Source organism: Euphorbia lathyris, chromosome 5, assembly GCF_963576675.1.
Source record: "Euphorbia lathyris chromosome 5, ddEupLath1.1, whole genome shotgun sequence".
Lineage (NCBI taxonomy): Eukaryota > Viridiplantae > Streptophyta > Magnoliopsida > Malpighiales > Euphorbiaceae > Euphorbia > Euphorbia lathyris.
Genome location: NC_088914.1, coordinates 17,937,481 through 17,954,666, shown reverse-complemented (window position 1 = coordinate 17,954,666; position 17,186 = coordinate 17,937,481). Strand labels below are relative to the sequence as shown.

The following is a 17,186-nucleotide window of genomic DNA, read 5'->3' as shown; positions in this document are numbered from 1 at the left end:
ATTTGCGCGCCAAAACTTAAAAACTAGAGGCAATTGACAAGAGGCACAAGAATTGAAAAAGTCCATCTTGGGTCTCTAGCACCGTTATATAAACTTTACTAGATAATTATTTTATTTAAGCTAATGCGATTAAGTGAAAGATGAGTAAAATAAAGAAAATTAAAAATGCGAAATTGGCACGAGATTTGGTGAAAATGTGTATTTATTGATATAAATATTGATGATTACATGTGTTCATATAAAATAATGAAATTAATTACAATTGAAATATCTCTATATTAGCATATAGATAATTCAATTGAATTGAGAAAACAAATTAATATATGAATTGAAATGCAAATAAAAAAAATTGAAATTCAATGACAAACTCGGAACCACAATAGCTATCTCGCATGGACGTTGAATTTTGTTGTCGGCTTGAGGTCCTCAGGTGCAGCGGTCGGTTGGCAAGATCAGAATTGATCTAGAAAATTTCTCACTTGTAGTAGGTAAGTATGGAGCGGACCTGACCTTCAACTACAGAGGGACCGTATGGATGCTTACGAATACGGAATCAAGAAAAGTAAAAGGCTAAATTGAGCTTCAGGAAGTCAAAAACAAATATTTAGAAGAGAGCGAAAGCTGAAACGAAATTTAAATGGACAAAGAAGGGCTTAGAAAATCACTGGACGAATTATGATAAAAGTTGGAAACAGAATGTCTAAAACAATTTCAGGTGTAAAGATTGGCTTGTAAACGGAGTTTCTGGATATGGAATTGGGCAAATCAAAAGGTTAAATTGAACTTCAGGAAGTCATGAACAAATATGTAGAAGAAATCGAAAGCAAAAACAAACTCTAAATCGACGAATTGAGCTTGGAAAATAACTGGACGAATATGAAAAAATTAATTTAGATAATGATTATAGCTAATGAATTGAAAACTTGAGACGTAGGAATGCTAAATTGAATGAAAAGAACTTGAAAAACAAAGGAAGAATTTAAGAACTAAACATTGAAATTTAGGAGGTGGGTTTTGATGTATTGAATTGATTAATAATCAAAGAGATTATTAAAGACTTGAATTGAAGCTTAAAAGAGGTAGAAAAGAGAATTTAGAACTAAGAATGTGAAGAACAAAGGAAGAATTTAAGAACTAAACATTGGAATTTAGGAGGGGAGTTTTGATGTATTGAATTGATGAATAATTAAAGAGATTATTAAAGACTTGAATTGAAGCTTAAAAGAGGTAGAAAAGAGAATTTAAAACTAAGAACTTGAAGAACAAATGAAGAATTTAAGAACTAAACATTAGAATTTAGGATGGGGTTTTGAGTAATTAATCAATCCACTAACCCTTATTTTTCTCTCAGATTTTGCCCACTACATTGTCACCTCACTAACTTCCTCAACCTCCACTAACCACCACTAACTTCCTCCTAACTTCCATCAACTTCCATACCACATCACTCTACTACTTTATGGTTAGAGATAACTACTTTATGGTTAGAGATAATGTAGGATAAGTATAGATGTAAGTAGGAGGTTTAAGTTTCGTGGGTTAGCTTTAAATGCGGTTCGGTGTACGTCGCAAAAGCCGGATAAAATGAACGAAATCCTAAAAAATAGTTTCAGGGGTATGTCGCCGAGACCTACTAATTTTTTTTTTTATTTTTTTCATTTTTTTTTTATTTAAGAAAAATAGAAACCATATTTTAAAATTAAATATAAATTTTCTATATACATGAAAATAAATTTTATTCATTTTAGACTAATAATAAATAATTAATTAAATCTTGTTTTGAGTGAATAATTTAATTATAAATTACACAAAACACACTATCGATCGCTCAAATTTATTTTTACGTATAATATTACGAAATTAGGAAATGGGGTCAAGAAGAGTATCAATATGTAATATGTATAAAATAATTGTACCAAAAATGAAGCATTTGTAAAATAATAATTCAAAAAAGAAAAAGAAGACAAAAATCTCGGAACAGGTATGAAATTTTTATGGAAAGCAAGGGCAGTGAGGGCCACAAATTTTTTAAATATCAAAGTCTTCAAAACCGGCCACGGACCCTACGCTTCGCACGTGATATCTCTTACACAGAGAGCTTTTTCCGCTACGTGGTCATATTATAGTTGTACACGTGTCAACTGATCACGATAAAGCGCCATCTCATATTAATTGTCCGTTTGGTTTCGCTCCCGGGGTTCCTCCACTTCTCAGTTCTCACTCAATCTGTACGTAGCATAGAAGAAAAGAAAAAATAAAAAAGAAAAAAGGAAAAGCCATTGCTGAGTTGCTCTCTCAGCTCTACGAACTGTGTATCATTTCTTTGAAAAGATCAGATTTCTATGCGTTTTCTACAGTTTTGATCCAATACAGGTAAATGATTGATCCGCCCTTCTCCATTTTAGTTTCATGTTTCGTTTGGTTCCGGAGAAAATTGGAAAATTAATGTACCAGGAAATGACGAATGGAAGGAATTTTAATGCTAGAATTTTTAGTTGTTTTGCTGCTAAGCACTTTCTATCATGCTTGTTGATTGATCTTCAGCGTTTTATATGATTGTATCTTGTTAGGATCTCTAATATTACTTTCGTGTGACATAATCTTTTATTTTCTTTTTTGTTTTTTGAATTCTTTAATCACTTTGGGAGCTTTCAGGTACAAGAAGTGAATCAAGGAATATGAGTAATAGCATAGGCCACAAGTTATTCCAACAGAGTTTGCTTCGTCCAGCGGTTTTAGAATATCGAAGCAAGCTAAATACTCCTGGCATTCCTTCTGTGAGCCAAGGAGTTGCAGCACCGACGTTACGCACGTCGCCGATATCCACTACTTTTTATGGAAACAGTTTGAAAGTGCGGAAATCGAAATTAGCTGTTGGAACTCGTCCTCCTGCTACGGTCAAGCCACGTGCAGTATTAGCTATGGATCCGGCTTCTGAGGTAACCTCCACATTTTGATCACTGCGACTGTTCAATTTGGATTTTAATGATTTTAATAGGTTTATGGTTTTCAGATGTTAATTATATATGTCTAACCTTGTAGAAAAATTAGTGAATTAGGAAAGTTTGAATTAGGGGAGGAGACACTCTAATTAACATAAGCAGCACTACCACATTGAGACCAGACTGATGTTTAATGCTGAACTAATTAATATCGCGGATCCAAATGCTCTAGGTTGTCCATTGAAACCTTGTTAGTCAAGTTATTTATGGAGATTTCTTTTGTAAAGCAGAGCTAGTACAGCATGTGCCTTGAATTTACAGATCATGATGTTTATCGACGGTTTACAGATCATGATGTTTTTCAACCGTGTCTCTTAGTTGGATCATGGACGGTCTTGCCCCTTTGCATTCTTTGCACCATGAATGTATTTCAAATGGCTCTGTTTACAATTACATCTGGTTTACTTTGAAACGTGATTGTAAATTATGCTGCTACAGACCAATACTTCTCTATCTAAGAAGCTCATCAAATTCATTCAAGAAATCCTAGCTTTACTCACTCTTGTAAATCACTCTTCATTGGTTGGTTATATTCTCTTTATTTATTTTGAAAGATAATAAAACCAACCAATGAAATAGACTACAGTGTGACAAGAAGAGTCACACTAGAGAGTGTCACTAGCATTTCTCAATTCAGAAAGATAGACAGCATGGGTTTACATGCACATGAGTACTAGGCTGATATATTTTGATGAAATCTTTCTTTGCAGCAAGTTCTGGGAAAATTCAACCTTGATGGAAATATCGAATTGCAGGTATGTTGCAGCCAATCCTGTACATATGAACAAGGCTCCAATAAGTTGAGCTCAGTTTTTTATAATTTTATATATTGTAAATCTGATATAGGGTAATGTCGTCCTCATGTAAGTTTCTTCCTTCTAATTGACCAGGTTTCTGTCAGTAATCCTACTAATGGTTCTATCACGCAAGTAAATATTCAGATAACCTATGGTAGTGATTCTTTGCTGTTACACTGGGGCGGGATACGTGATAGAAGAGAGTAAGTCCAACTCTGGTTGCAAGCTTTGACATTTACATTCAAATTGTTGAAATTTCATTTGACGTGGCTACAGTTTATTGCATATTTATTTCTTTCTTATGTTGCTTTTTCCTTTTGTTAGAAAGTGGGTGCTTCCTTCTCGTCATCCAGATGGGACCAAAAATTATAAGAACAGAGCCCTTAGAAGTCCTTTTATTAATGTATGTTCCCAGAAGTGTACAAATGTTGACATCATTAATCATATGTTGTTTGAAAAGACAAAAGATTTATACACGTAAATAAATAATTAGCTAGTTGTTTGTTAATGCAATTTTTTCTGTCTCTAGTCTGGTTCGAGCTCTTACCTCCAAATAGAGATTGATGATCCCGCAATACAAGCCTTAGAGTTTCTTATAGTTGATGAAGCCCGGAATAAATGGTGAGTGTGCTGTCAAATTTTCCTAGATTATGTCTCACAATGGGCTAAGTAAATTCATGTACTATGTTTCTTGTTTGGTTGATTTTGTATTTTCAGGTTTAAAAATAACGGCGAGAACTTTCACATTAAGTTACCTACAAACGAAAAGTTGATAATTCCAAATGTCTCAGTCCCTGAGGACCTTGTACAAATTCAATCATATCTTAGATGGGAACGAAAGGGTAAACAAATGTATTCCCCAGAACAAGAGAAGGTGAGTGTTCTAGGATTTGTACTGCAACATGTGATGCTGAGTGTTAACACATTTATTCAACTAATTTCATTTGGAAAATTGTGTGAGAGAAGCTTTGTTTTTATATGCAGATAGATATAAATGACAACATTTTGGATACATGGTTTTTTTGATATCATTGTATGCCTTTCGAAGCTTATGCGTTTTCTCTGTTTATAGTAATAATTTTTCCTCATCTTAGGAAGAATATGAAGCTGCTCGTACTGAGCTGTTGGAGGAAGTAGCCAGGGGTACTAAAGTTGAGGACATACGAGCAAGATTAACTAAGAAACATGGAAGACAAGAAATTAAGGAGTCAATTGTCTCTGAAATAAAAAGCAAGATACCTGAGGATCTTGTCCAGATCCAATCATATATAAGATGGGAAAAGGCAGGGAAACCCTCATATTCTCCAGAGCAGCAATTGGTAAATTACCATCTCTTTTTTCCTGAGTAACAATATTTAGTGCTTATGCCATAGTAAATATATTAAGCTACCAGGTTTAGCCTTGCACTTGTAGTGAGTGTTTATAATTGCTTATCATTGGCATTTGTTCCTGTGATCTTTTCATATATAGAGTGAATTTGAGGAGGCAAGAGAAGCATTGCAAAGAGAACTGGAAAGAGGTGTTTCCTTGGATGAGATTCGGGAGAAAATCGTTAAAGGAGAGGTTCAGAACAAGGTCTCAAATCAGCTGCAGAAAAAAAGATATTTTAGTGCTGGAAGGATTCAGCGCAAAAAGAGGGACTTAGCGCAGCTTGTTACCAAATATAAAGCTAAGTCTATTGTTGAAGAAGTTTCAGTGGAGCCAAAAGCCTTGAAGGCAGTGGAACTTTTTGCTAAAGAAAAGGAAGAACTAGTTGGTGATGCTGTTCTGAACAAGAAGATTTTCAAGCTTGCTGATGGGGAACTTCTGGTCAGCATGAATAAATATTTACTGTTGATTTTTCCCCTGCTCTCAGATTTACAGTTATTTTCTTTTACTTTCATAAATTATTATGATTTTCAAACTTATTACTTATGAAGGCACTCGTGACTAAGCCTGCTGCTGGTAAGACAAAACTCTATGTTGCCACTGATGTCAAAGAGCCGGTCACTCTTCACTGGGCTTTATCTAGGAAAGAAAGAGAGTGGTCGGTGAGTTTCTTTGTGACTTTTCATTCTAGACACTTTGGGCCTTTGGATTTTGTTTGCCCTCTTTTATATATGTTATCACGGCTTTTTGTTTGTAATTATAAAAATGTATAAATGTTTTGCAGGTACCACCTTCGAATGTATTGCCTTCTGGTTCAGTTGCTCTGAGCCAGGCTGCTGAAACACAACTTACGAATATAATTTCTTCTGCTGACATTCCTTACCAGGTGTGCAAAACGAATTGATTTCATCTGTTGTCACTGGGCTAAGAATCCCTACACTACAGTGCATATCACCTTTCCAGTACACATTTTAAGGGAAAGATTGTATTGCTCCATTCATCAAATGAAGTATGATTAACATATTCTCAATTTGTTTATCAGGTCCAAACCTTCGAATTGGAGATTGAAGAAGATAGTTTTGCAGGGATGCCTTTTGTGCTTTTGGCTGATGGAAAATGGATAAAAAATAATGGCGCAGACTTCTATATCGAATTTAGTGCTGGAACTAAGCAAGTCCAAAAGGTTGCTTTCAATTTATTATACGAACAACATGTTTTATAAAGGATTGCATTCTGCACCTTCTTTCATCAACTTTTTTTACATTAATGAGCTAGATTAATATAATATATAATATGATAATATTGATATACGAAATATAAGTTGATTATATGACTTATTTAACTATTCATTTCAAAAGGATGCTGGTGATGGAAGAGGTACAGCTAAATTGTTGTTAGATAAAATTGCTGACTTGGAGAGTGAGGCGCAGAAGTCCTTCATGCACCGGTCAGTGTTCTTCCCATGATTTAGTTATATTTTCTGGAGAGCGTCTAACTTAATCCTGAATTCACATTGTCTCATACACGTGCATATTTCATATACTTAAGTGGTGGGGATATTTCAGTTGAGTCAGCAGAGCTTGTGTGTTGTATTCAATACCCAGGGACTTCTTCTCCCTAGACTTCTAATGTTGGTGTCTAATGCCAAAGGCTATTGTTTAGATGTTTGATAGCAGGAAAACAAACAATCAAGGAAATACTAATATAGGGGCGTGTAAAGTGTTCTAATTGTGTATTACGATGTATATGGTGGCTTGAATAGAATAACAGCTACTCGTTTGATGGTGCAGTGTCTTCAAAGTTTCGTTTCTCGTATATCATTTTGGTCGGACATATTTTTATTTCTTTTGCTTTTGTAGATTGAAATTTTGTAATTCTCTGTAATAGTTAAGCTTCTGAACCATCTTATGTTCTTTGAATAATCTTTGGTAGTAGTCAATTGTCAATTCTAATGTTGGGATGCTTAGCCCGAATGGCTTTGGCTTGCAGTGCTTTCTGCTTCTTGCACAAAATTTTGCAATTCATAAAACAATATTCTTCAAAAAAAAAAAAAACATAAAACAATATTTCCTAAATGCAATAATACGAACATTCTGTGATCGCAGTGTTCGAGTTATTGTGAAAGTAAAGTGAATCAAAACACACCCGCATTCATCTTGGTCTCATTGTCTCTAATTTTCTATTAGAAACTTGTTTTTACTTCTGAAACTTCATTTCCTTAGAAACCTGCATTTGTTGATTGTTGATATCTAGCGCAGGCAAGTTCTGCATAGAATTCTGAAAATAGAGTGCAACATGTACTATCCTGAATTTCTCTTTTGTGATTAATCTTATTGCTTCTAGCCATTTTACCTTGTTATTATGTACTAGCATTGATTTTTTTTTTCCTCTTGTATTATTACATTCAATTTTAGCAAAACAAGTGTGTATGCATCAGAGACAAATTTGGATTTGGTAGTAGACTAATTCTTGGCATCGGGAATTTTAGTTGATGAAGATCACGGTTGTCTTCTTTTACTTTCCCCTGTTTTACCTTAACTCCTATTGATAAGGTGATAACAAAAAGAGGTACAAATCTTTTTTATTTTGCGCATATGTTTCATAACAATCAGAAAATTCCTGACATCTTGGTGCAAACTCAATTATTTTCCAGAAGTATGAGGTCTATCTCTCATTTAGTTTTTTTTTTTATATAATCAAAGTTAAGATTTTTGTTTTGGTTGATTGATATACTATGCAATTTTGCTGCATTATTTTTTTTGATTTCATTAGAGATTATATCCATCTCTCTCTCTTCCTTAATACTTTTCTTAGATCAGGGACTGAAAAGTCATACTTCTCTTTGTTTTCCTAGATTTAATATTGCAGCAGATTTGGTGGAGCAAGCAAAGGATGCTGGTGAATTGGGACTCGCAGGGATCTTGGTGTGGATGAGGTTTATGGCTACGAGACAGCTCATTTGGAACAAAAACTACAATGTCAAACCACGGTAAATTTGTCAGGTCTATTGGCTTGATATTAAGATGGGTCATGTTTCCTTATGAGCTTCAGACAGTTGAGATCCAAATTTGTGATATTTCATTTGTTGAAAAAGTGGATACTGAAGTAACTGGATCTGTCTAATTCTAACCTTCCTCTGATGCTTAATGAACAAGTTATCTTTCTATATTTGTGCTTGTGATAATGTGTGATGATCTCTTGAAGCGAGTAGACTTCTTTCATCTGTTACAGTGAGATCAGCAAGGCACAGGATAGGTTGACGGACTTGCTCCAAAATATTTGTGCAAGTCATCCACAATATAGGGAGATTTTGCGGATGATTATGTCTACTGTCGGTCGAGGAGGTGAAGGTGATGTTGGACAGCGTATTCGGGATGAAATTCTGGTTATCCAGGTAATTATGAATGCCATCATGCTATTTTCATTGTTGTACACTTAATAGTTTCTCTTCTGGGGATTTCAGCATTTGATAATCTATTTATTTATTGATTTTAGAGAAACAATGATTGCAAAGGTGGAATGATGGAGGAATGGCATCAGAAGCTGCACAACAATACGAGTCCTGATGATGTTGTAATCTGCCAGGTATCGAAATGTGAATTTGGATTTGCAGAGTCAATGACTTCCAAAGTCTCTGTACTTATCTAGAATACCTTGTCATGCAGGCATTAATTGATTACATTACCAATGACTTTGACATCAGTGTATACTGGAAAACTTTGAACGATAATGGAATAACCAAAGAAAGGCTTTTAAGTTATGACCGTGCCATCCACTCTGAACCAAACTTCAGGAGAGATCAAAGGGATGTTCTTTTGCGTGATCTTGGGAGCTACATGAGAACTTTGAAGGTTAGTTGTCTAAACTTTTAGTCTAAAAGATACATAATTCACCATGTTTTTATATAAATTTATGTTTCATAGATTATTGCTGTTAATGTGCTTAGTTGTATTGGACATTTTCATATTCCAAGTATCGCATGATACATACGCCTTCCTTATGTGAGGCAATAATGGGTTTAAGTGATGTTCTTGATTGGATATGTTTATGCCCTCTATCTATTTATGCATTTCGAGAATTGCAAAAGAACCATAGCTCATATATGCATGCATGCCAGTATATATACATACATGTCATATAGTACATGAACAGATGGCTGATCATGACCATGTGAGATATTTCTTTCACACTCATTATTATCTTCATATTATTGATTTCTTTCCAATGTGATTGTAGGCAGTTCATTCAGGTGCAGATCTCGAGTCTGCTATTGCAAATTGCATGGGCTACAAAGCTGAGGTGGTACCATATCCTGTCTGAAGATTCCTGCATGATTTCCTTTTCCTAGGATATTTCAGTATAATGTTTGGTTCAATTCTTTCAGGGTCAAGGTTTCATGGTTGGAGTGCAAGTAAATCCCATTTCAGGCTTGCCATCTGGATTTCCTGTAACGTTCTCACTTTATTTCAATATGCTTCTAGATAGAATCCGTATGCAACAATATAAAACTGTTTTTTTCCCTTTCTTTCTTTCTTTTGGAGCAGGAATTACTTCAATTTGTTTTGGAACATGTTGAAGACAAAAATGTAGAAGAACTTCTTGAGGTATAAGGACAATTTTATTTGTACTAGGTTATCAGTGTAACTGGTGTTTGTGTTGGTATTAACCTTGATTATTTGTTCTTGTTCATCTTTCAACTTCAGGGTTTGCTGGAGGCTCGCCAGGAGCTTAGGCCATTGCTGTTTAAGTCTACTGATCGTCTGAAGGATGTTTTATTTTTGGACATTGCCCTTGATTCTGCGGTTAGAACAGCTAATGAGAGAGGCTATGAGGAATTAAATAATGCTGGGCCAGAGGTAAATTTTATCATCAATATCTATATCTCTTAAAGATTTTGCTCTATATTTCTGTGATCATTTGAATTTATTATTAAGGCATGCCTTCTTTTTCTTCGTTTCTGATTCATATAGTCTTAATGACTTGCTTATTTTGCAGAAAATAATGTGTTTCATTACCCTTCTTGTTGAAAATCTTGCACTTTCTTCAGATGACAATGAAGATCTGATATATTGCTTGAAGGTGAAATTGAACCTCAATATCCTTGGATATCTCAGAACAAATGGCTAATTATGCCTATCCACATGATTTACAATCTCAACACTTTGCAGGGATGGAATCATGCCATAAGTATGTTAAACAGTACAAGTGATCATTGGGCATTATATGCAAAAGCAGTCCTTGACAGAACTCGCCTTGCCCTAGCTAGCAAGGCTGAATGGTATCAGGAAATTTTGCAGCCTTCAGCAGAATATCTTGGATCACTGCTTGGAGTGGACCAGTGGGCTGTATGTTTCTCTCTCTCTAAAGTCCAGACACCTTTTTCTAAATGGTACATCATATAGCTACCTTTATTTTGTACTAACAAATTTTTACAGGTGAGCATATTCACTGAAGAAATTGTCCGTGCTGGATCAGCTGCATCTTTGTCCTCACTTCTTAATCGACTTGATCCAGTTCTTCGGAAGACTGCTAATCTTGGAAGGTCGGTGCAGTATTTGTTACCCTATAAATACCTAAATAAAATTCTAATACTATGAGTGAAGGCTGGGTCTCCTTAACTGAACTTTAATGATGGGGTTTTTTTGAAGCATAACACTTACAGTGATGTTTGAATGAAATTTGGTTGGCCTCGAACAGTTGGCAGGTTATTAGTCCAGTTGAAGCTGCTGGATATGTTGTTGTTGTGGATGAATTACTCTCAGTACAAAATAAATCCTATGACCGCCCCACAATATTAGTGGCAAAAAGAGTCAGAGGAGAAGAAGAAATTCCAGATGGTACAGTTGCTGTCCTGACACCTGACATGCCAGATGTTTTGTCCCATGTTTCTGTCCGAGCAAGAAACAGCAAGGTAATTACATGGTTTACTATCTTTTCAAAATCTTGAGACAACTGTTAATATGCACATAATGGCAGGTTTGTTTTGCCACATGCTTTGATCCCACCATTCTGGACAAGCTTCAAGCCAAAGAAGGGAAATTGTTGCTTCTGAAACCTACTTCAGCAGAAATAGTCTATAGGTAACCCTACAATTTGGAAAAGTCCCTGCATATTATGACTCATGGTGTGCATTACAAAATGCTTGTACATATCTGATGTAGATTGCAATAACTCCAATTTAATCATTCATGCTAAATTGCAGTGAGCTAAAGGAGGGTGACCTATCAGATTCAAGTTCAACTAACTTGAAAGATGTTGGTGCTTCACCAGTAAAGTTGGTCCAGAAGCAGTTCAATGGTAGATATGCCATATCATCTGAGGAGTTTAGTAGTGAAATGGTTAGGCTTGCGAAATGGCTTCTAAAATTATGTTTTATGATTTATTTTCTTTCCTCTTCTTACATAACAATTCAATGTAATAAATGTAAGCATGCCTAAGTCAACTAAAGAATGCTTAAGCTGCTATAGGACTGTTGTAGGCTGCTGTGGGCCTACAATGTCTTCTTGATTGAAGGAGAACCTTGTATATATGTGTGTATTGCTCTTAAGTAAAATATATTAACGTAGGCTCTTAATCTACATGGTATCTCATGGATTTCTCTCTATTTTCATGGTCTATAACACCTCTTATCATCATTCTCTTCTAGTTTTCTAGAGATTGAATAAAACAAATATTGTAGATTATCATTTCACGAATTTGTTGAAGTCTGCTGATCTCTTTTCCTAGGTTGGTGCCAAATCCCGCAATATATCACACCTGAAAGGAAAAGTGCCATCTTGGATTGGGATCCCTACATCGGTTGCCTTACCATTTGGTGTTTTTGAGAAGGTTCTTTCAGATGGTTTAAATCGGGTAATGGTTATCTCAAAACATCCATTAGCTTGATACATTTTAAGTTTGCGGCAACAGTTTTCCACCATTTTCTTGTACAGAATGAACTTAATATTTTTTTTTGAATGTTAAAATGGCTCTTTTAGGTGTCTGCAAGCAATTTCTCTTTTGATACATCTCTTTGTATTTTTGTTTCATAATCTTCTGACAGAAATGATGCTGATATTCCTTACTCCTGCTTAATAGTGTGCATGGGAGAATTCTTTTTGGGAGACCCAATATTTATAAACTAACTAGAAAATTGAATGAATGATCCTTCTGAATTTAGCAGAAAGTAAAATCTAATCCTGACATGAACACCGGAAAGGGATGTGTGTAACATGTACTTCCGGTACTATTTATGATGATACTTTCCAGCTTTTTTGTCCTGAACACTTATTGACGATCATTGGTGAGTGATATTTGATAAAAAAAAAGTATTATATGATAGGGGGTGAACATATCTTGATGCATGGCTGTCTATTTCCTTGTAAAATCTTCGTTCTTCAGTATATTGCTATATGTACAAGATGTAACTGTTTCATAATCTTCGTTGTTCAGTATATTGCTATATGTACAAGATGTAACTGTATTCAAGGACATGTATACATACATTGTGCATAACTTGAGTTACGTCTTGGCCAGCAGAAATTTTAGCTTGTTGGATGCATGTGGCAGTACTTGTGCTTTTTGTGCTTGTTGCTTTGACCATGATAGTTATTTAGGATGTTCAATCTGATTTTGTTCCCATGTGTCCTCTCTAATTGTAGGATGTGGCAAAGAATTTGGAATTGTTGAAGAAAAATCTGGGGAAAGGAGAGTTTAGTGCTCTCGAGCAGATTCGTGAGACTGTTTTACAGCTGACAGCACCACCACAATTGGTAAGTTCTTTTTACCGGCAGTACCAAAACATAATTCACCTTGCACTTATTTTCTGCTTCTGAAAGCCATCCTGAGCAAAACGCACTTCGTTGTAGCATAATTTATCACTTGTAGTTTATCAGGAATTCTGTTTGGAACAGTTGGCTCACATGGGTGGGTTAAAGGGCGAAAGGGCATATAATTTAGTGGGGTAAACAAATAATTCAATTTTGATGCAAGCTGGGTGCATTAACGAAGAATTGACCAAACTTGTGTTTCCCTAACTCTCCAAGTGTCTTGACCAACTCAATGCACCCTCCTAAAATTCTAACAATTGGTTGCCTTTTTCTAAAAGTAAATTTTGGTTCAAGTAACTTTCCACAGTTTGCCCTCTCCCTAACTGCTGTATTCTTTTCTTCCTAACTATGGGTGGACCACATCATAGGTTTGGTACAACTCAGGTAGTTTTATGTTGTCTGTGATTCTTTAAGCACCTTCCTTCACATTAGTTTCAGAAGCCTGCTGATGAGGCAGTCTACTTTCCATGCCTCCTAATACAACTTATTTCATACGTACTTTTTCGAAACTTCCTTTGGAATTGAAGGTGACAGCTTTGAGGGGCTATACTTATTTCAGGTGCAAGAACTGAAGGATAAGATGAAAGGTTCAGGTATGCCTTGGCCTGGTGATGAAGGTGAGCAGCGATGGCAGCAAGCATGGTTGGCTATTAAGAAGGTAATTCCCCTGGCATCTTAGTGCCAATGCAACAGCCCTTAGCTATTGTCCATAATCATGCATCTTGTAAAAGATTGTGTTCCTGTACCCTTAAGCCATCGAATGACGATTGTTATACATGCACCACAAGAATGTGCGTTAAAATTTTCTGTGATGCATCTTTAAAAGATCCAAATATTCATTTGTATGGTTAACATATGATTGCTCGTCCTTAGGTGTTTTCAGTGGTATGCCAGTTATCTTGGTTGGAAAGTTACCCATGCTTCTATAAAATTGGTGCCTTATTATTCTGTTTGCATTTCTCACACATTAGGGTTCAAGTATAGTTTCTTTTGCTTGCATTTGATTGTGACATACTCCCGCCCCAGGTCTGGGCTTCAAAATGGAATGAAAGAGCCTACTTCAGCACAAGAAAATTGAAGGTAGACCATGATCGCCTCTGTATGGCTGTGCTGGTTCAGGAGATAATAAATGCTGATTACGCATTTGTTATCCACACAACCAATCCATCTTCAGGGGACTCGTCAGAGATATATGCTGAGGTATTTTTTTATTAGCTATTTGCTCCTTTGTACAGAAAATTTCACTAACTTTGTGCCAGCAAAAAAGTGGGAGAGAATTGATTTAGCAAGCTCCTTCTATAGGTGGTGAAGGGACTTGGAGAAACTCTAGTTGGAGCTTATCCTGGACGAGCTTTGAGTTTTATCTCCAAGAAAAACAATTTGGACTCCCCTCAGGTAAGCATCTCTCTTTTAATTACCGGAAAGATGACAAATATGGATGGAATTTTTATATTCCAACTTTTTGAACAAATTGTGCGTTGCCACAAACCACTTTGTCATTTTCCAAATTCTAAAAGGAAAAAGATGATGGACTAATCTACAGTTTGGTTACTTCGTATCATAAATACCATTTTGATGAAGTTCATATCGCATGTTTCAGGTGTTGGGTTATCCTAGCAAACCTATTGGACTTTTCATACGACGTTCGATTATCTTCAGATCTGATTCCAATGGTGAAGATCTTGAAGGTTATGCTGGTGCAGGCCTTTATGATAGGTATGCTCCTTGATAATTTACCTTCTCTGGTTCTCGTGTTAGTTAGAAATTTAATGTGGGAGGAAAAAAAAGGAGCAATGGAGAGCCAATGAGAAGTATTCTAGCAATTGCCTTTGCCATAGTACTTTTGCACCCCATCATTGTATCTATGAAGTTCCAAAAAACTCAGTTAACTATTGTGTTTGTGTCAGTCGAAAACTAGTCTTGAGGTTTTCAATTGCTTCTGATTTGGCATCTCTATATTTGCAGTGTACCAATGGATGAAGAAGAGAAGGTTGTGATTGATTACGCATCCGATCCTTTGATGACTGATCACAGCTTTAGACAATCGATCCTAGCTGCCATTGCTCGTGCCGGGAGTGCAATTGAAGAGCTCTATGGAACTCCTCAAGACATTGAAGGCGTTGTCAGAGAGGGTAAAATCTATGTGGTTCAGACAAGACCCCAAATGTAACTTTTTTGTGTTATTTTTTCCTTCTTCCATTTGTATACACGAGAAAATAACACGAAGAGAAACTTGGAAAAAGGAAAATATGAATAAGGAACTAATGAAAAACAATAAACATTAAGAACTTGTAAAATTACCGATTACAAGTTCTTACATGCATTAATTATTCTCATATTTCATCGTTTTAGTTAAAATTGTAATATAGAGAACAGTTGAAAGGCAAGCCAAAGAGATTTCAGAGATTCCAAGTCTGAAGATTGTTACAATTATTGTTACAAGCAAAGAGTACTGTAATCTTACGCAGCCAAATCAATATTTCCTTTGATGGGTAAACATCCATCTATACTGTAACCTGAGACATCAATCCATACTTCATTTAACCTTCCTAATAGTTTTCGTGAAGAATTATATTGTGCAATTATATAGGTACTGTTATTATCTATAGCAACTGTATTTCCAGCTGAGTGTTTCTTTATACTGGCTGCTAAAGCCTCCATTTCATTCTTACTATTCTCATCATCAGCAAAACCTGAAAAGGTTCTAACAGCTACACATTTAGCTTTCCATTTATTCAGTTGCAAACTGAGTTCAGGATTCGGCTGAGGAGGGTTTGCTTTCGAAAGGAACATCATTACATAATACAGAGTCCCGGATGAGGATGAGGATTGGGTGATGCTAGTTAAGACAGGAGCAGTCACTGCCAGTTGAGATGAGTTGAGGTTTGATCCATGGATGTACTGGTAAATCCTAATTTAGAAAGAAAAGCATACGTAATGAGAAATTAGTTAACATGTAATGAAATTAATAAGGTAGATCTTAGTACTTCAAACCTGTGAAACCCATCTTTGGTAGATTTCTGGAAGGATGAGTCTCGGGCAAGAGCAGAAATCCAGGAGATTTCTCTGTAGAGTCTGATTTCATAGTCTGGTTCTGTATGTGTTACAGTGTAGTTAGGAGCATCAGTTGCATTGCCATAAAAAACAAAGTTACTAACACTGAAATAAAGTGCGATTGTGACTAAGGTTCTGAAAGGACCCTCCATTTTTCTGCTGTGATCATTGAAGTGGCTTGGCGCTCTTATAAACAACTCAGCCTAAGTGTCATTTTTAATTATTAAATAGGAAAGATTATAATAAAGGGTGTTTGATTAATTTTGTATAAAATCACATTTTCTCAATGTTTTCACAACGGAACCGGACATTAAATCGGATTGATAGCTGGGTCACGGGTAATTTGGTCGGATCGGATGGCTCGGATTGATCGAACCGGATGATGTAATAAATAAATAAATAATATGTTTAGATAGTGGACTAAAAAGCTATTGGAGATGCTTTAGATTTTTGAAGAAGTACTAATTTAGCATCAACGTCAAAAAAGTAGTACTATTTAAACCTTAATGTCTGTGCAATAGTACTAATTTAGTCATAGGTAATGAAACTTGATGATAAATTGGTACCATTTTACAAATATTAAGATACCATGATATATTAATCGGAGTTAAATTGATATCATTTCATAAACCATATACATTTGGATTGGATTGACCCTTCTCAAAAAAAAAAAAAAAACTTGAAGTCATTTTTATCCGTAGATTTAAACTCAAGTTATGAAAAGAATAGATGACTAGGCCCATTGTATGCAGAAAACATATAGGTTTAGTATATTCAAATTGTAATATTAATATAATTTGTGAGTAAAGGACAAAAATAAAGATTGAGGTTGTGATTTTTAGAGTATTATAAAATATGATTAGTGGCTGCACTTACATCAACTTCACTTTGTTGATTCCCACTTTCATATTAAAAGAATTTTGCCATCATCTTTTGTTGGATGAAGAGATGCTTAAACAATTCTATGGAATCACAAACAAAGCTATATGCAGAGCAGATCTAAAAGTATCTGTATCTTTTATGGGGTTAGTGAGAGCTTCTTAAGCTCCCAATTAAACACTACGAAAGAGAGTTTAATAAGATTGAATTTTTATTAACTGATTGATATCAACCGATTAATAGGTTAAAAAGGTTACGTTCACAAAAACAAGATCAAA

General features: G+C 35.4%; 2 protein-coding genes across 2 annotated transcripts; one reads left to right on the top strand and one right to left on the bottom strand.

The window, feature by feature from the left end:
* The first annotated feature begins 2,187 nt into the window (after positions 1 to 2,187).
* Positions 2,188 to 15,362, top strand: LOC136228919 (alpha-glucan water dikinase, chloroplastic). The gene is made up of 34 exons (XM_066017416.1): positions 2,188 to 2,373; positions 2,656 to 2,939; positions 3,713 to 3,757; positions 3,893 to 4,002; positions 4,124 to 4,202; positions 4,329 to 4,420; positions 4,517 to 4,673; positions 4,894 to 5,118; positions 5,270 to 5,608; positions 5,719 to 5,829; positions 5,952 to 6,053; positions 6,210 to 6,350; positions 6,526 to 6,614; positions 8,022 to 8,156; positions 8,399 to 8,561; positions 8,663 to 8,752; positions 8,833 to 9,018; positions 9,404 to 9,466; positions 9,552 to 9,614; positions 9,712 to 9,771; positions 9,871 to 10,023; positions 10,163 to 10,246; positions 10,336 to 10,512; positions 10,603 to 10,709; positions 10,865 to 11,078; positions 11,144 to 11,247; positions 11,370 to 11,505; positions 11,894 to 12,019; positions 12,808 to 12,918; positions 13,535 to 13,633; positions 14,002 to 14,175; positions 14,278 to 14,370; positions 14,576 to 14,691; positions 14,941 to 15,362. Exons 2-34 carry the CDS (start codon positions 2,679 to 2,681, stop codon positions 15,143 to 15,145), a joined length of 4,410 nt encoding a protein of 1,469 aa, XP_065873488.1. The 5' UTR covers positions 2,188 to 2,373; positions 2,656 to 2,678; the 3' UTR covers positions 15,146 to 15,362.
* A 5-nt stretch (positions 15,363 to 15,367) lies between these two features.
* On the bottom strand, positions 15,368 to 16,181 carry LOC136229698 (uncharacterized). Its single transcript, XM_066018605.1, has 2 exons — positions 15,970 to 16,181; positions 15,368 to 15,886 (listed from the first exon to the last, which is right to left on the bottom strand). Exons 1-2 carry the CDS (start codon positions 16,179 to 16,181, stop codon positions 15,436 to 15,438), a joined length of 663 nt encoding a protein of 220 aa, XP_065874677.1. The 3' UTR covers positions 15,368 to 15,435.
* Between the last annotated feature and the right edge of the window lie 1,005 nt (positions 16,182 to 17,186).

Bases quoted from the DNA above. Each gene is read 5' to 3' on its own strand.
- LOC136228919 (XM_066017416.1), top strand. From the start codon at position 2,679: ATGAGTAATAGCATAGGCCACAAGTTATTCCAACAGAGTTTGCTTCGT. The intron at 4,421-4,516 runs GTGAGTGTGCTG...TTGTATTTTCAG, and splicing joins GATGAAGCCCGGAATAAATG to GTTTAAAAATAACGGCGAGA. The intron at 14,692-14,940 runs GTATGCTCCTTG...CTATATTTGCAG, and splicing joins GGTGCAGGCCTTTATGATAG to TGTACCAATGGATGAAGAAG.
- LOC136229698 (XM_066018605.1), bottom strand. From the start codon at position 16,181: ATGGAGGGTCCTTTCAGAACCTTAGTCACAATCGCACTTTATTTCAGT. The intron at 15,887-15,969 runs GTTTGAAGTACT...TTTCTAAATTAG, and splicing joins ACCAAAGATGGGTTTCACAG to GATTTACCAGTACATCCATG.